This window comes from Neopsephotus bourkii, unplaced genomic scaffold (assembly GCF_033783945.1).
Source record: "Neopsephotus bourkii isolate Nb327-2 ecotype Australia unplaced genomic scaffold, CSIRO-AGI_Nbou_v1 NB_668, whole genome shotgun sequence".
Taxonomy (NCBI): Eukaryota; Metazoa; Chordata; class Aves; order Psittaciformes; family Psittacidae; genus Neopsephotus; species Neopsephotus bourkii.
Genome location: NW_026901167.1, coordinates 2,705,266 through 2,724,134, shown reverse-complemented (window position 1 = coordinate 2,724,134; position 18,869 = coordinate 2,705,266). Strand labels below are relative to the sequence as shown.

General features: G+C 45.8%; 1 protein-coding gene across 1 annotated transcript in view; it reads right to left on the bottom strand.

Annotated features, from left to right (window-relative positions):
- The window catches only part of MED12 (mediator complex subunit 12), a 36,428-nt gene that overhangs the window by 9,756 nt on the left and 7,803 nt on the right, over nt 1-18,869 (bottom strand). Inside the window, exons 8-33 of the mRNA XM_061353301.1 lie at nt 17,928-18,074; nt 17,538-17,637; nt 16,961-17,097; nt 16,021-16,152; nt 15,507-15,633; nt 14,638-14,867; nt 14,091-14,171; nt 13,125-13,298; nt 12,703-12,847; nt 11,651-11,769; nt 11,363-11,506; nt 10,460-10,623; nt 10,068-10,199; nt 8,164-8,391; nt 7,821-7,965; nt 7,424-7,544; nt 6,656-6,757; nt 5,848-5,961; nt 5,423-5,586; nt 2,387-2,566; nt 2,135-2,206; nt 1,675-1,835; nt 1,418-1,579; nt 1,221-1,332; nt 889-978; nt 352-461 (exon numbers count right to left, since the gene is read on the bottom strand). Of these exons, the coding sequence (XP_061209285.1) occupies nt 352-461; nt 889-978; nt 1,221-1,332; nt 1,418-1,579; nt 1,675-1,835; nt 2,135-2,206; nt 2,387-2,566; nt 5,423-5,586; nt 5,848-5,961; nt 6,656-6,757; nt 7,424-7,544; nt 7,821-7,965; nt 8,164-8,391; nt 10,068-10,199; nt 10,460-10,623; nt 11,363-11,506; nt 11,651-11,769; nt 12,703-12,847; nt 13,125-13,298; nt 14,091-14,171; nt 14,638-14,867; nt 15,507-15,633; nt 16,021-16,152; nt 16,961-17,097; nt 17,538-17,637; nt 17,928-18,074 (3,593 nt within the window). The remainder of the gene's footprint in view (nt 1-351; nt 462-888; nt 979-1,220; nt 1,333-1,417; nt 1,580-1,674; nt 1,836-2,134; nt 2,207-2,386; nt 2,567-5,422; nt 5,587-5,847; nt 5,962-6,655; nt 6,758-7,423; nt 7,545-7,820; nt 7,966-8,163; nt 8,392-10,067; nt 10,200-10,459; nt 10,624-11,362; nt 11,507-11,650; nt 11,770-12,702; nt 12,848-13,124; nt 13,299-14,090; nt 14,172-14,637; nt 14,868-15,506; nt 15,634-16,020; nt 16,153-16,960; nt 17,098-17,537; nt 17,638-17,927; nt 18,075-18,869) is intronic.

Sequence of the window (18,869 nt, the reverse complement as noted above, 5' to 3'; positions counted from 1 at the left end):
AGATTACCAAGAGTCAGAAGTGCCAAGCACTCTTCAGACTAACATACCACACTGATCCTCCTTTTGCTTGTTCACCACAGGGTGTTCACACTTGAGTCAAGTGCAGTATCACAGATTAAGACTGGTCTCCTGTCTATCTACTTCAGCTTCTCCAAAAAACCAGCTTTCCCCTCCTTACCTCTGTGCCACCCGAAATCCAAATTTGCCTGCTATTACTCTGAAGTCTCTTTTAGTTGTCACAGTACTTCTGACAAATAATCTAGAGACAGCTAGCTCATATGAGAAAAGGGGCCACGCTAACAACTGCCTCGTTTGAGAAGTGTACGGATCAGAAGTCAGACAGAAAGTTACTTGTTTGACTGCATGTCCACAGTGCCACTGCTGATGATGTCCAGGAGAAGCACAGCCCATTCAGTTGTCTGCTGTGTACTGCGTTGAACTGTGTCAAACATTCCTCCCACCTGGCAGAGAAAAGTAATTTAGTCACAAGCAGACCATGAAGAAATACTACAATTTAGAAGCGTGAAAGGATCTTAAACCAGAGCAACTCCTGTACTACAACAATTCCTGCTGAGAGCTGAACCAGACTGAAGTCAGCAGGACAAACCTCAGATGCAAGTAGTAGTGCTGTGGAATGCAAAAGCATTGAAATGGGAAGGCACATCAAAACAGAGGCCAAGGCTGTGGATTTCATCCTGGCAAAATACAGCAAAAGAGTTTTTCCATGCACCCAATCCCACTCAGAGCTCAAGGTCCAGAAGCAGCACGAGTGCCTCTCCTACTTCCTTGCCTCAGAACATATATCCCCCCCTCTAGCACGTGCCTGCTCCAAAGAAATAACAGAAGCAAGCAACTCTTCATCCCATACGGTTTGGTGCAACTGCTCACCAAATTCAGCCGTAGCTTGAGGGCCTCGTGCATCAGCTGCTTGGCTTTGCAGTCATCTTGGTACTGATCTTCCCGCCAATTCGTTACTATCTATGAAATGTACAAGAGAGGACAGGGCTCACAAACTGCATGCTCAAGTTTATAAGGAGCTGTTTGTGCTGCCCACTGTCCAGTGACAGAGATGGCCAGCTCAAGCACCCCATACCAACCAGGCTAAGACCTTTGCAGTGTCAAGCATGTCATCAGACAGACAACATCCTGAGGATGTGCCCAACAGCCTTGCTGGAGGAGCAAGCCCTTAAGGGATGCAAGGGGAGAATCAAGACACCGACCTGCTGAACCTGGCTGTATAGAGAGGTGAGGAGGCCTTCCCGCTGCTCATCTTGTCCTTTCAAGCATGTTAGCACCAGTGACAGAAATGGCTGCTGGCTTAGGAGGGACATGCTGCAGAGAGAACAGAGCTGGAGCTATGCTGCCAGGCTGGGGGATCAGCACAGCAAGCATTGTCTGCCCCTTCCCCAGGACTCACCTCTTCTGCTTCTGGCGGTCCCGCTCTTTGCGGGATGACGACCCCAGATGTTGTCCTTTCTCCAGTTCTTCTCCAGCAGCTTTCAGCACATGGCCCTGCACTGATGTTGGAAGCTTGGCAATCAGGGGGGCCACCAGCCACACACCTGATCTCTCCAGGGAGCTGTGACAACATAGGAGAGAAAACCAGTTTGCCATCCAACATACGATTCAGACTTCTCTATATACAAGGCAACTGCATACTGGGACTACACCTACCTGAGGATGGGTTTGGATTTGTTACTGGCAGGCGTAGCACTTGCTGAGCTACTGATATTGTTGACTCCATTGCCAGCACAGCTAGCAGAGCTGGTCTCTGCTGACTGCTGGAATACCTCAATGGTGGCTTTGGCTATATTTTCTAACAAGGAGTTCATCTCCTGGAGATAGGAAAGAAGAGATAGCAAAGTCCTGCTCTGAGAGCACCCACTGACAGGGCTTGCACAATTCAACTCAACTCAGTATAAACCCAGTTTGCCAACTTCCCCATGTCTGCTGCTTTTCACGTCTCAGACTCATTGCATCCCTCTCATGCTTTGCTTTTACAGGCCTGACACACTCTTAGCTTAGTTTCTCCCTATTCCCACTTTTGCTAGGCCACCTCCTTACCACCTCATAAGTAGCTACTTCAACACTGGCAACACACATCCCTCTATGGTCCCTCTGAGCAGGAACTCACATTGTTTGTTGTCTGCTTGATCATGAGCTGCAGCTCCAGTGAAGACTGCCTCATGGTCCACTGGTCCAGATTCTGCAACACACACGTGCATACTTCATGAATCCTTACCTCACATCAAGTTACCTCAACCCACACCTTCAGCTCCTGTGATAATGAATGTCAGACCCCTCAGAGGGCTGCATTTTTGACAACCCCACTCTAATGTACATCAGGCAGTTACTAGGACACTCAGGTACTGCCAGGAGCCTGTACCTGCAAGATGCGCTTAATCCTCTGGCGCTGAGGATTTTCCCCTTCCTCATTGTCCAGCAGACGGTGTGGGTAACAAATCAGCTGCATCAGCCTCTGGGCCTGTGTGCTGCTCAGGACAGGATCCTGCAAGTCATTGCTGTCTTCACAGAGGGACTTCAGACATCGCTCACCTACCCACTCCTGCAAGACGAAGACAGAGTCAGCACAGACAAACTGATGTCTGACTCCAAACTGGCGCCTCTGCTTTCAATTTCAGAGAGATGCAGGGAACATAAACTCATAAAAACCTTATTAGTGTGCAGTTATGCCTAATAATCATTTCTCTTCATGAACTGTACTATCCTGATTCAGCAGGCATCAGGCACAGCACAGCAATCACAACAGAGGAAACATCGACTCTTGACGAGTCAGCAGTGGTGAAACACAGTAGCTGCTTTCTTTTGATGAAATATTGGTGTGATTTAACAGTACAGAGTCCCTGCCATGCCCAGGCTGCTGCTTGGGCTCAAAAGATCAGAGCTGATCGCTTTTAATTATTTGGTCTATTTCCTGCACAACAAAGCCCTGGAGCTGTCCTACGTTAATAAATTCAGGGCTGCAGCTAAGACTATACTAGGATGTATCTTACAGAAAAGTACACCCCTTAATTCACAAATTGTGATGGAAAAAACACTCCATCCTTAGTAAAAAAACAGTGACTTGACTCCTCAAAGCCTGGATGAGGAAACAACAGACTGGACCCAAGTCGCTTACAGTCCCAAATCATGAGAAGGTAGACAGAAAACTGTTACTGTCAGCCTCTCAAATCCAGTTTGTGCTCCCTAAATGTACAATAAAAATAAAGGCAGCAGTTTCCAAACCAAACACGGGGTAGGTGCTTTTCCACACAATTTACAGTTAACTGCAGCACTCGTTACTGTAGGATTTTTTCACATTGAAAATCAATTAAGCAAATTCATAAAATTTAAATCTACACAGGACTGCTACACAAGCACTTCTGCAGCTGCAGAGCAAGCCTGATCACAGAATTCTTCCACTGAGAAGTGACAACTACAGGAGAAAAGATGAGGACCCAGTTCATGAAGCACAGGTGCTGGTGCTAAGCCTAGAAAGCTGGGAACAGCCCCTCTCGGCAGCAGCCAGCATGCTAAGCACTAAGTAGAGCACCAAGATTGAAAAGGCTAAATCTCTGGTTTCATATCTTTGTGAATCCACAGCCCAGAACTTCAGCTTCATCCCAGATGAAGTCTCCACTTTTCCAGTACACATGACCTATTGCATACCCAATGCCTACTGCATTTCTTCCTTTAGTGTTGCTACATCATAACCACTTGAAACTTCTCTTCCTCACCTACGTAATAAGCATATCCTTGGGAAGACCTTTTATGTCAGCTTCCTGCAAGAATTCAGACTTCCTCTCTAATCCACTTTATTGGCATAATCAACTACCATCTTCAACCTTGAGGGATCTCCAGCCTCTCTCTGCAGTATTTCTTTACAAAACAGGCACCTCTGTAGGCTTTATAGTACTGAAACGGCCGCTCATTCGTCTCTTCCCAGGAGAGCACTATGAACACATTCTCCAAGCACTAGACAACACCACCATCCCAACTGCCAGATTCAAGTAGCACCTTTGACTTAAGCCCCCCTCTTGGTTCCCATGGTGGTTTATCACAGCTCTATGAAACTAACCTTTTCAAAAGGCCAGTCACAATTATGCTTCTTCATTTAAACAGGCCTAAGGGCAGAGCAGCAACTGAGTCAATCATTTGCACCTAAGAAACCTTTAACTTAATTCTATCATCCTCTCCTTTTCTGCACCCCCTCATGATGAAGTCTATTACAAAATATACACTTGAATATGTGATGCAGCATTTTCTGAGCTTCAGAAATCACAAGCCATGGTTGAAGTCATGCTACAGACACTCCGGAATTGATAGTGTGAGTCCTGCAGCATCCACTGGTCACACTGGAGGTGGTAATATTAAATGCCTCATTTTACCAGCCCTTTCCTGCTGTAGGAACCCTGCAGCTCTGGCATGATTTGGTGGTACTTGCTGCTGTTTACTATAACGTGCACTTCTACATAACCAGACCTGCCAAGAGTTGGTACGAATAGTGATACCTGATACTGCTCTTCCCTCACGTACAAACACACTCTCTACCTATCTACTATAAGTCCTTCCTACATAGACCGGGACCAGCAAGTATCTATTTCTGCCAACGCTGCAAGCCACTTGTCAGTAACACCAAGTATGTTGAATTTATGCTCATAAATAGGTGGCTCCAAATCTTCTTTGGTGGGCTGGGACATTGCTATATAGCTAGCCAATTAATGAACAACACCATCACAAAGCACGAGGACAACACAGCACTAATGTGCTGTGTTTACACATTAGTAATACAGAACATAGGCTTTAAATTGTAATTCTGCATCTTTCCTGTTGACAGAATAAATTTGCAACCAAGGACAACCTGCAACACCCATTTTCATACAGTAGTGGTAACAGCCACTCCATTCTGCAACCAAGTACCTTATTAGCCAGGTTTCAGTTCCTCAAATGTCAGTTTTCCACAGAGGAACAGAAACACTGATACTGTCAGATTAGGCTAAGCAAAAGATTTTTGTTGTTGTTCCTTTAATTAACTAAACAGGGCACTGCAACGTCCAGGGATACATTAACAGTCTAGCTGCAAGCAACACTTCAGCTGCATTCTGAAAGGCACCATTTATCATTCCAACAAACCGTCTTATCTTCTAACTCCAGCAGACATCTCAGCAAACCACTCCCAGCATTCCCCTTGTACATGAGCCCTGGGCTGTTGCCAAAGCAAAGGGGATGTGCAGTCCCTGCATACTTCAACACCCAATTCTGGACAACTGCTTGTCCCTCTGGTTTTTGCTAATAGTGAGCAATCCTTTGCACCATCACGTGGCAGAAGCTTCTTCACAGAAATACCTGCCAAACCAATGTATATGGGATATATCTCACTGTCGAAGGGGAAAGGACAAATCTAGAGATGGGACAGACTCACCTGTTGACATATACTCCTTAGTACATACTTGGCATAAATATCCAAGCTAGCTGTTTCTACAGTTACTACCCGACCACCAGACTTCCTGGCGCCCAGTTCATCATCCATGAGATCATCAACACCTCCAAGGTGGGAAAAGCCAGAGCCTTTCAGTTCTGCATCTCCTGCAAGAAAAGCACAGGTGTCACTTAACCATCAATGCTAAACCCAGACTGACCCACAAGGTATCTTGAGCTTTTAAAAACTCTCTCTGCAGCTAACTGATTTGAAGCACATTTACAGCTCAACCAAAGGGCTTCAGACAAGCCACATATCCACCAAAACACATCTCTGGCCTTCTATACAGCCAAACGCATGAAATACAGTGCCTTTCTCCCACCCCCTAAAAAACCTTCTGAGAGGTTCAGGCTAACACAGGTACACACCCAGAACAAAGACAGCCTTCAGCACTGCGAAGACCGCTCCATCCACAATCCGGTTCTGGGAAGCTGCCAGTAAGTGACGGTCACAGGAAGAGCGAATTCCCACCGTGGGTTTGTCTGCAAAGAGGACAATGAGGAAGGGCAATACCCAGCAAGAGAGAAATCCAGAGCTGCCTGAATTATATGCCAGCCAGTACCCCAGAATCCAGCTCAGAGAAACCTGAGGCAAGTCCTTTTCCCAACTTTAACATGGGGTCCATTGAACTAAGTTTCATGAAGCATAGTGCCAATCATGAAACTAAACCATGATAGCCAAATGGGGAGCAGTGCCTATGGCATGAATTCAAGTTCAAACACTACCCTAACTGCATTACAGGCTGGGTTTTGAGACCTGAGCTATCAGGATACTGATGAGGAGCCAAAACCAGAGATCCCTGGACTGTTTCCAGACAAAAAGGGAGTGCTGTAAAATAGCAGCTTCTGGAACCAAGTTAAGAAGCTATACAAAGCACAAGACAAAAAAAGAAGTGATCACTACTCTAATGGTTTAGTGACAGCAAGGCCACCTCTACTGGCTGGTTTCCTGCCTCCAAGGCCTCCTCTCCCCCAACATGCCTGAATACCATGGAATGACATAAATGGAAGGATATTCTTCTTTGTTCTCTGCATAAGGTAGTTTATCAGGCTTTGCCTGCTTTATTGAAAGCAAGCAGGTTATGATCTCTAATCATAGGACCAGTATTTCTCTTCTTGGGGTGCAAGAGCCGCAGTACTTTCACAATAAAGAAAAGTTCTACTTCCATTCACTTACTGCCATCCTGCTGGCATGGGTTCAGCTGTGGAGTTTTAAACAGATGGAGTAAGATCCGGCAGGTCAGGCGTGCTCCTGGTTCCGAGTCCTGCTCACTGCAGGCTATGCAAACAGAACAGTCCACTGAGATTTCTTAAGCACTGAACACTGACTCTCAATACAAAAGCTATTCACAGTGCACTGCCCTGAAGCAGACAGTTGAGAAGCTGCAGCAGCCTTATTGTATTTACAAATATGGAGCCTGTGCAGCAATTAACATGCAAGTGATCAAAACAATCAGTATTATCCCAAATGACATGCACTGCATTCTGCTTGCTCCATCTTCCCAACTTCACCCTGTCAGAGTCTGAGTATTGCAAACCCCTGGGCAAAGCTAGGAAGGCAGAGTAAAGGCAGAGTAACTCAGGTGCTGTAGGCCCAGCTGGTCAGCTGGCTGCTCTATCCAAAATGCTAAGCTGAACCACATCAGCAGTGAGAGGAGTACTACTGGAGCTCAGAGACAAGTACGCTGGTCAGACAGTGTGGCTGATTACATCTCTCTGCTTATTTCAGCTTGCACAAAAACTCCAGAGAACAAGACACTGAAAAACCTCAGCACAACCAGTTTTTGATAGGAACCAAAAGGCCAGAAAAAAGTTCAATTCTTAAGTACCATCCTACAAAAGAAGTATTGGAGTCATGTTTCACAACTGTGGAGATCACAAAGTACCCTTCAACCACTGGGCAGAACTGAGATTAAAGACCAGTTTTCAGCAGGGATGCACTTACCAGCATTGAGGAGTGAGGGGATAGCAGCACAACGAATCAGATCCTCCAGCAGTAAGCACTGCCGGGCGATGAGAATGGCAACAAAGGTGGCCAAGGAATCATGAAAAGATAAGTCACTGACCTGAAAGAGAGGATACCAGCCAGTGATCACAACAACCCCTGCCTCATTCCCTCTGTCAGCAATTCCTCAGCTTGCCTAGGAGCTGGGGGGCAGAAGGGCCCATAACCCCAGGTCAATGTACATGAGCAGCCCAGGCTGCAAAAGGTATAACACCAAAAGCCTTTCCCCTGTCCTCAGAAGACAAAGCCTCCATCCCTTGTTCATTTCTGCCTTCTCCCACAGGATCCCTCCGCTCCTGCTTCAATTCCTTTTCCCCTTTTGAATGTTTGCACTTGCATCAACGTTGCAGAGGAGATCATTGAAGCCACAGGTCCCATTATTGGAGGAACAGCACAAAGCTTTGAGCACACCCAGCCACTCAGCGCTTAGAGACTTGCAGTAGCCAGTTAGCTCAGCACACAGGATAGCAATGTCGTTCACCCTGGTAAACAAACAATGAAAAACAGAGGGTCAACTTTGCTGCTCATGCATGCCATCGGGTCAGTGACTCTCTAAGGGACCCCAGCCTTCGCTCCTTCTTCCTCACACCCCAAGATAGCCAAGGAATGGCTACTGCCTTTCTTACCCTCACCTAAAGATTTTACTATCTCAATAGAACCATGCAAATTCTGCCTCTCACCTGTCTGGGTCGTGGTGTCCCACACACACATGCATAAGTGCATTACAGACAAAACTGTAGCGGTTCGCTGGGTTTTCATTGAGGCTCTTGCCCAGGTTGGTGTACGTAAAGTTATGTGCAGATGGATTTTCAATAGTGTCAATCATGAACTCTGGTTCCCATAGCATGTTGGAGTCAGATGGCTCAACATTGCAGTAGATTGTGTTCTTCACCTTGGAACAGAAGTCACTAAACAGCACAGGAAAGATTAGGAATACAAAAACGTAAGCTTCTACTGAACTCTGATAAGTAAAGCAATCCTGTGAAAGACAAGTCCTCCCTGGGCAAGAACATGGGAAACTCAAGATCACTGTGTACCAACAAAGCCTCAGCCAGAAGAGTGAAGCTGGTCCTCTGTTGTAGAAGCACCTGGAAGTTACCTGCGGACTGGATGAACGTAGCATAGGAATGGCTATTACAGTTCAGACTGGGGAAACACCTAGCTCAGCCCCTGGTGTCAGAGCAGCTGATGCCCAAAGAGTTTAAGAGCAAGGCAGGCACATGGCAATACTGCTCCAGCATCCTTCACCACCCTGCTGCAATCTAGGGCTCACAGGTGTTCAGAGTTAAAGATAATGCTCTCCTCAACAGATCTTTATGAAAATTTACCCACCCACTTTTTTAATCCCATAAATTTTTTACACTCACAACATGGAATGAGTTCCATAATAACTACGAGAACGACGAAGTTTATTCTTTTGTTCTGAACCTACCATTTGTTATTTTCCCTTCACTGCTTTCTGTGCTTATATTATAAAAAAGGAACATCCAGTTTATTTTCCATATCAACAAACTTCTATCATTCACCCTGATCTCCTCTTACGTGGGGAAGAGATTCAGTTCCTCATAAGTAAGTCCTTCCAAACCTCTGGTCATACATCCACCCTTCTTTGGGCCTAACTTCATTTCAAGCTTTTTGGAGTCTATTGTCCCAAACCACAAGTCACGGTTGTACCATGACTTAAACGGTGATCTAATGATGCTCTCTGATCTGATCTCTGCTGCTTTCCAAACAGTACCTAATATTAAATTTGCATTTTTGACTGTTACTGAACACTCTGATACTCTCAATTCTGTATCTGTTAAAGCTCAGACAGCAGCAGATATCCATACCTACAGAGTTTAGAAGGGGTCAAGGACAATCCTATGTGCAGTTATTTTATGCTTAACTTCTGCCAGTTTATCACCTTGTCACCATCACTGTGCCCTACTACAACAACTTGCAGCCATCTTCTCTTGCTGCACGCTGAATAACAGTTATATGGAAAGTTTTGATATAGCCGATCATACAAATTCCAATGAGGAGAACAGCATAAGCGCTAGCAAAGTCCTCAGGACTCCTCAGGAAGGGATCACCCTTAAACTATTAACTTCTTCCCACTCCTTTGCTTCATTCATCTCTAACCTACTGGCTGCCTGTCAGAGGATATTCCTTTTCATCTGTGGCCATTTACTCTAAACCCTTGCTGAACAACCTTTAGGAATTCAGTTAGACTGAGATGGGGTTTCTCCTTTCCGTACGTGTGATGAACTCTTTCAAAGAACAACAATGCACCTGCAGCCACAGCACTCACTCACTGCTCAGTCATCAGTTTGGTAGGAACAGACCTCTCTACTTCTATCCTTTAGGAGTGGGGTAAAGAAAGACCTGTGGAGGTACAGAGGACTACTGCAGGCAGTGTACTAAAACCAATTTGACAGCCTAAGATTATACATGGGTAAATACTGCCTGTGAAACAGCTGATACTTCAGCTCCCATTGAGAGGATCTCAAGGACAACCCCATCAAACAAGATTACAGGCAAAGCTTAAGCCAAGGTTCTACACTGGTCAGCACCCACTGCATCCCACCTGGCTCATACTCACCTAAAGAGCTCCCCAAATTTACTTTTGAGGTGACTGCAGGAGGTATACAGGTCATAGAGATAGGCCAAGATACAGCGCTCTGCTGAGGAGCCATCTGAGCGGTTCATGCCATGTTTCACCACCCCGCACAGACTGCATAGAGACAAAAATAACTGCTGCAGGGACACAAGTAGAAAATCTGAAGGAGTAACCTCATTACACAGGTATCTTCCTGACCTCACAGCAGCAGTGCTCAGTGGGCAACATATCCTGTTCCCCACAAATTCCATGAGCTGAACTTCCAGACACAAAGCTGCTGCCATTTAGGAAGGATACAGATATATCCCTGCCCCTTACAAGCCATCAGAAGATATACTGCTTCCTTTCACACAGTGAGGGGAAGATTCCCTTACCCTTCAAAGACTTGAGCCATCTGGTCCTGGTTCAATATAAGGCAGGAGTGGTAGTGTCGCAGCACAGCCACGATGCACAGGCACAAGCTGGTAGTGTAGCTGCCAACAAGGTCGGAGGATTTCAACAGCAGTTCTGCCTCCACCACGCTCAGTTCATTCAGCAACTGCACTCAATGACAGAAAAACCCTTCAACAGCCACAGGGGTAAGGTATGGTCAGAAATGGAGCAGGCACACCACACCAGCCTATAGGACCTGCAGGCACTCTGTGCCTAGAGATGTACCCCTGAAACAGCTGGCGTGCCATACTTGAGCAATGTCTCACTCAGACATTGGGCTGTCAGTGCTAGGGTATCAGAGAGCGACTGGGATATGGCCACAGATAGTAGCCAGAAGCTTGTTTGGTACTTCTACGCTGGTAAGTCTCTATCAAGCTCCTTTTTTAAGGCTAACAGCCTTAATTCCATCAGCAACCATGGCAAGGCTTCAAGAGACACCTGGCACAGGCTGCAGAAACAGCAACAGGATTTTAGCAGGATCCAGAAGGCAGCCTGCACTGCCATGTGCCAAGGATCCTTTCAGGGCAGCGAGGTGGGAGAGCTGCTGCAGACAGACAGTTCCCTTCTCACTCAGCACAGGGCCTGCTGCAGCCAGGGACAGAGATGCAGTGCAAGTCCTTTGGAGACAACCCTGAAACCTCTGGAAGAATAATCCTCAGAACACAACATGTAAGACTACTTGCCACAACCTATCCTTCATAGCTGTAGCCCAGGAGCACTGCAAGGACATGACACAGGTCAGAGGGTCACCAACAGTTCCAGAAGCCAACCTATTGCTGCACAGATCTGCTGTCTTTCAGGCTGATGAGCCCTGACCCAGAAAGCATTTAAGGACACTGGCTTACCTGGATGGCAAAGTCGATGAGACCGCTGATATTGAGTGAATACTCCATTAAGTCAAATATGAACTGCACATGCTGTACCAGAGGCAGGTGGTATGACATTCCCAAGGCAAAGCTGGTGATCTGTTCCAAGACATTGCGGGATACCTGCAAGTGCAAGAAAACACACAGTCTCCTGTGAAGAAGTCACTCAGCAGGCCCATCTCCCTTTCCCTCCAGAGAGCTGCTCTAAGTAACATGAAGGAACACAGTCAGAGCCCAAGAAGGACAGCGGTCCCGTAAATTTCATACCTGAGATGTGACTTGGTGCTGATCAAAGTGAGAAAGGTGCTGGAACTTTGCAAAAATATCTTCAGCTGTTGGGAATGCTTCTGGCTTGCTCTTTTTCCTCTTCTGGCCTTCCTCTCCACCTACCAAAGTTGGGAGGACCAGAAAACAGTATTAGGTGACCTTTCTCATCACAGGAGGACTAGATATCAGCCATTAGCACCTGCCAGTCCCTTAGCAAGATCAGCCCCTGCCATGCAGCATAGCCAGGAAGCCTGAGTCCCACACCTTAGGCTGATAAGGACTATCCTGAATTCAAAATAATAAACTGCTGAGGAAGTAACTCCTAACCTGAGAATGACAGTAGGGTTAATATCTAATTTATCCCAAGTGGCAGGTGAAGGTACTCTTTGGAGGCGAAAATACCTTCTCTCCGTTTAGATATTCATTACTTCCCTGAGGACTGATGTTCTGCACTGGAGATGTTCAGCCTCCAAACTTCCCTGTTAGAGCACCCCATATCTTTGAAAGAATCATCTTTCTATCACATTTCAAGTTACCTTTCAAGACCCAGACCAAACGACAAAAGAAAAAATTGTAGCCAGATTCTCAGCCAATGAAAGTCAGAGGCTTTCTATGGATCCTGACAGAGTTATCCGAATTTCCCATCCCAGGTACTTAGCATGTGCCCCAAGCACAATGGCATGCTACCTTTAACCAAAGTCTTTGCTGAATATGCATAGGCAAAGTCCTCTTTACTTCTTGTGCAAGCATCTAAATGGAAGACTAAAGAAAATCTGAAAAGGAGGAACCTTTGGCCAGGGTCTCACTCTGAACAGACATGACTTACTGCTCTACTGAAGAAAAGTGGTTTAGTTAAACAGATATTGTCAGCAGGAAACCAATCATCTCACTTGCTGGTTAGTATGTCTGGGAACAGAGCACCATTCCAGACTCTCAGTGACTGACCGAGTTTACCAGGCACTATAGATTATATAAAACCCTTTCACTGCAACCCAAAGGAGACAACTCAACTGGAAAGATGCTTCCACTTCAGAAGCTCAGACTTTACTAACCTGTCTCTGCAGTGCTCTTTCTGTTTAAGACTTTTAGAATGTCTTTGGTTATTTTCTTGATTGTATGCCGAGCATCATCCCGTTGCTTTCCAACTCCAAAAAGAACTACTAGCCGTTGGTTACACTCATGACTGCATGATTCCTCCTAGAGAACCAGAAAAGGCAACTGCATTAGCAACTACAAGCCTGAATGCTTTCATCTTGGTTTACATCTTCAACTCTCAAAGGAAGAGGAAAGCTTCATCTTGGAAGTTGTTCTGGGTATAAGCAAGGAGACATCTTAAGTAGCACACCTCCTGCAGCAGTGCAGGAAAGCATAAGTGCTCCTTACCCACCCACAGCAGTACTGCAGGGAAACCTAGCAGCATCGTGAACAGAGCACAAGGCAGCAACAGGGGAGGGGTTATGAGCAGGTCTCGTACCTGAGGAATAGGAAAGTGTGTTGCATACTGGATGTGCCGAGGGTGGTCATAGAGGGATGCTAGCATTCCTTCCACAGACTTATCCTTCAGCAGAGGTTTTGCTTCCTTTTCAGGATCTGGTTTCTCAGGGGAAGGGCTGGCTTTAGATTCACAATGCATTGGAGGAGAAAACATCTAGGGAGACATAACAACAAGAAAAGGTAGTTAGGGAACATGGTCATGCAACAGTGAAAACTGCTGAAGGAAGGTACACCTACTCAGGCCTAAAAAGGAGCAGGAAGAGAGAGGGCTGGAGAAATACCCAGTTCTTAGGGCAATGACCAAGGCAATGTGCTAAGACACTATTCCCGTTCCTGCTTCTGCTCCATGTTGCATACCAAGTTAAAAACAATGGGATATAAGTAACTATGACTTCATATTTTGGGAACCACCTCTATAGAACAAGCAAGGACCCTGGGAAAACCACAGAAAAGCCACAGCTCAGCACATCACACCTGCCTAACATGTATCTTGGAAGGCCAGAAATGGCTAGAGGAATGAAGGTACTTGGGGATTTTTCAAACACCACAAGTTATTTTTATTGTTAAATGCTTCAAAACATTCTGCAGCCATGATCTTCATCAGGGACTGCAGAGACAGGACAAGGGGCGATGGGTGCAGCCTTAGAAAGGGCAAGGTCAGGTTGGAGTTAAGGAAGAAGTTCTTCCCTGTGAGGGTGGTGAGCCACTAGAACAGGTTGCCCAAAGAACTGTTAAATGCTCCATCCCTGGCAGTGTTCAAGGCCAGGCTGGAGAGAGCCTTGGGCACACTGGAACAACCCTGACACCTCCAGCACACCGGAACAACCCTGTCACTTCTCTGGCTCTACAACAGGGCGGAAACACACAAAAGCGAGGCACCTGCTGGCCCTGACTACCACATACGGACCTACTTACTGAATAGCAGGCAGAAAATGCAGAAACATACCGAAAAGTCTGTTTTCTCCATGTCATCAAAAAGCATGCTGGAGTTGTGGTCAATGTCAATGGGCTCAGAAAGACCTGTGTCCTGGGAAGAAATAGAGCAGCTTTAGAACCTGGTGATGAACCAGGAAACTGAGAATATTTATTTAACACAGCACTTTAAAGGAACAACACTTATTTAACAGTTGGCATATTGCTGTCACTTGGACAATGACAGCAATATCCCAACACACTCATGGAGCTTCAACCCAAGTTGAAGCTTAACACACTGCAAACATCATGGACAGGCCTCACGCAGCACCTGCTCTGCTCTGAGCAGTGCAAGATTTTCCTGTCTACCCCTTTACATTCTGCAGGCCCTTTCCAGCCACTCAGGACATAGCTTTCTACTTCTGAAACTGAAATGATAAAGAAATAGGTTGGGGAAAGGAGAAGCATGAGTCACTGGTACATCCTTCAGTAGATAACAGCAAAGAGGCTGCAAAGCTGGTAAAAACAGGCAAGCACGACACATGACATGTTGAGGAAGGCCATGATGCTTGTGCTTTCACCTCTAGCTTGATGCCACTGTTTCCTTCTGTCTCCTTCCTGTCATGCTCCTCAGCAGGGTCATCAAACGGTGAAGGTGGGCGAGGCCCATGAGAATCCATAGCAAGGTCACCCCGGGAGATGAGTGTGCACATGTAGATGTTGTGAGAGAAAACATCATGCCGGATTAACTCACAGAACAGCAGCACCAGGTTAAAGAACTCCACCTTCTCATTTTCCTTCCCAGGATCAGCTGAAAAGGACAGCACAGACAGTCAGGGCTATCAGAAGTCTTCTGCAATGCTAAGCAACAGCAGCCACCTAACCTAGGACTAGAGAAAATGTTTCCAGAAATCTCAACATAGTGACTGATACACAGTTGTGAGATTATAGCAGGGACTAAAAGCAGAAATTTCAGTTTCAACAGGTAGCAGTTGAGTAAGTCAGAAGCTCTCCAGTTAATCCCTCAGGCCAGACGCACAGGACTTCAGCCTGGAAGTGCCATTTCTGGGTGTACAAACCAGCATCATTCAGAGTTGATAGTATCCTGTCCCCCTTAATCTGTTTCAGTACTTCCATTGAGAGACTATTCCAGCACTTTGTCACTTACTCGTTAGAAACCTCACTCTAGTTCTCAGCCTGAATTAATTCCAAATTAGGCTGCACTCCTTTATTCTCAGCCAATGCTCTGTTAACAGAAGTGCTTCTGCGCTATCTTTGTCACCTGGCCCTCCAGGATGCTTTCCTTCCCTCTCCAAGGTATGCTCTGGATTACGAGAAAGCCAGAAAGATACTAAAGTAAATTCAAGACATACACACAAGAGAAGAGCACACAAAGTTTGCAGGAGAGGGAAAGCTAGAAACCGTGAGACCACAAGTTTTTATTACATACTTAACATAGGAGCTTGAGTGTCAAGGAATTGCATAAGGACATCCTGAAAGACAGGAGCGCTGGCTGCTGAGAGAGAGCCTGAGGAGATGGAGCCCTTCTCATCCACAACTTCAGAGTCCCCACATCTCTGGAGAAACAGAAAAAAAGTACTGTGAGCTGTCCCAGAGGAGAAAGTCACTATCCACAAACCCCCAAAAGAAGTTTCAAGAGACTTCTCCTATCTTGCACTTATAGGAAAGCCACCACACAAGCTTCTGTGAGCCACTTCAGTCTCCAAGTATGCCAATACTTCTGCACTGCAACCACCTGTCTTCAAATGTAATCAAGAAAGGGATACACACCATCCCACAGACTCATTTATGATCTACTTTGAGTTAGACGGAGCAAATGCCATAATTAACAGCACCAGCATTAAGAGGTGCTGATCAGCCTTTCTTTTTGGTGCAAGGTAGATAATAATAGTTGGGTAACTTCTTTCCTCACCACTGCTACCTTTCCAGGTATAAGGGCATACCTCAGCTTCTATCTCTGCTTGACGCTTCTCCAGGAGTTTGGCCACAACCATGGCCCTGTGGCGCCCAGAGCGCTTATAGCTGACAGCCCACTCGCACAGCAAGGCCACCACTGCATCGTCATCAGGGGAGATCTGTTGAGATACAAGCACTGCAGTGAGAACCTAAGCCAAGCAGAAGGGGTAAGCAGTCCTAAGGCCTCGGGTTGGATATAACAGTGAGTCTACTTCTAGTAGAGCACAGCCAGAAGACCACTACATTCCTGGAGGACAGATGTCAAGCTAAAGCTTTGAAATCTCTGCTTTGACTCCACTTTGCAGCATGAGGTGATCCATAGCCCTTGACAAATTTCAGGATGGCTTTGCTTCAGAAAATCATCTCTTCAGGCAGGACACCTATGAAGTGTTAATCTCAGCACAGAGTGAAAAACAGCTTTGAGCAGTATACAGAGTATGCAAACTATCATTCCTGCAGCTCACTGCTAGGAACCAATACAGTATTTCTAGCACTATGGTCCTACACATTGTAAGTATGCCACCTCATAGGCTAAAAGGAACTTGAACTGTAAGCTCTGACTGCCAGGAAGCAGCTGCCAGCCCAGAATTTGACCAGGCTAGCATTCACTTCTCTCAGACACATAATATGTCCTTATCGTTAATGTGCTATCTGGACTCATGTCCTCCATCAGGAGACCTCCTCTGATGGTTGTGTAGATTCTCTCATATTTATTAGTGCAGACTTTCTAGAGCATGGACCCCCCTTTCTCACTTTAGTACCTCCCTAACTTAAGGCTGTGCAAAATCTTTTTCAATGGAGACTGCATCTCCTATCCAAATGCCACCGCCTGGTCAGCTCTGTGCAGATACAGGACAGTGACCATGGAACAGAAAAAGGAACATAGCCACATGCAAGATCAGACCCAGCAGCGAAGTCCCAAGGCACCTCATGACTGTCTTTGGTTGGACCCAGCCCAAATATCCTGTTATACAAGGAATCCAAAGAGTTGCTGAAGTCAGATCTTTCAAAGCTGTGGCTGTCCAGAACTTCTAAAGTGTGCAAGACACGACCAATAGTGAAACCTAGAAGAGAACAGAGAAGAGAAATGTGTACTTGGCAACTGGTACTATGCACTAGGGAGCAACGGTTTCTGTAAGCTTGGGAGACTGCCTAAGGGAGGCTGTACCAGTCAGGCAAGGATACCAAGCTTAGTATCTTGACTCTCACAGCAGTCAACAGCTGATGTTAGGGGAAAGCATCAGAACATGGCATGTATACAAAAGTATAGTTCTCTGATCCACATTTCCAGCTTCCAGTAACAGGAATTCTTTATACCTGGGGAAAAGGACCTGAGCAAGGTTCTGCACTGGAAAGAAAAAGAGCCATTTGTGTTTCACCCACTGCTGCCAGTAAACACCAACAACAGCACACAGGAAAAAACCAAAGAAAACAGCCAGACAGGAAGTCTCTCAGGGTAACACATGAAACACGGGGAAAGAAACTTTAACCTAAAGCAAGTTACCTGCTGTGGTTTCTTGGCACTTGTCGAAAGACCAGCGAACCTCCACAGCCTGGCCACGCTCCTTTATCTGCTGCTCAATCTCACGCAGCTTTGCCCGAACCTGGAAGCAATGCACTTGTGTAAACACACAAAAAGATGCTTTACAAGTACTGGGTACAAAATTATCAGAAAACAAAGAGCATGACAGCAGTTCTACTCAGGGCTAGATTCTGCCCATCTTCCAGGGGCATCACTGTCTTGTTACAGCACAATGGGAGCAATTCATTCCTTACGAGTGAGAGAGCACAACCAGCTCTGCTTATCACACAACATGAAAAGAAAATCCTGAAAGAGCTAAGATACAGCTATTACCTTGGGCCAACAAGAGCCTCCTTTTCTAAGGCTGCTCACCTGCTGTGTAAAGGCTGAATTCCCTCCTGGCATGGGCAAGTTGGATGGGGCTATGGGCAGGTGGTCCAATGGAGAGCCAGTCTTTATCCTGCTATCAGTCAGCGAGTAATGCCACACAAGGGCACTTGGGCAACACAAAATTATACTCTGCAACAGACAGAAAAGTCAGTATGGTTGAAAGGTCAAAACCAATGAAGTTCAAGTACTTTCTACAGAAATAACCACTCCTTTATCCCACACCCAGACATTCATCATCCTGCATAAATATTTAGTATTTGGGGGGAAGTGGAGGTGAGTGTTTAAGCTGTCAAAGTGTTTGGGCTAAAGATCGTATTAGAGTAGAAAAGGATATTATTTCTGCTGCACTGAGTTTCTTGCCCTGGTATGCTTAGGAAGCCAAGACCAGAATTCCACATTATCCAAACTCAGTACATGTGGCTGCAGAGCTCCCTGCTGCTCCTAAACAGAACTTATTTTCTATAACTCACACGGCAAATGCACAACCCCAACCCTCATGGTCCAGAAGAAGCATTTACACTAGTGGCTTACAGCCCTTATCAAGAGTAAAGTGTGAGAAGAAACATGAGTCACCAAACACAAACACTTTATACTGTATTATTTAATAATCACAAGTATGATTATAGTAATGATTCTAATAACAACACTATCATAAATTTATTTTCATTCTTTTGTGATCTTGTACAGCCAGACGAACACACAAAACTTCACTGAGCAATCCCAAGGATACACCCCTACAGTTTCTGGCTCACAAGGAGCCAGACATTAAAATGGACAACCAAGGTTGTTTTAAACACTCAAATGAAAGAATTCACCACATCTGGAGAACACCTGAGCAAAGGTTAATGATGTACACTGTTAGAAATGCATGTTTCCAGCCTGACTTTACCCAGCTCCAGATTCCGGCCTCTAGGTCTTATTCTG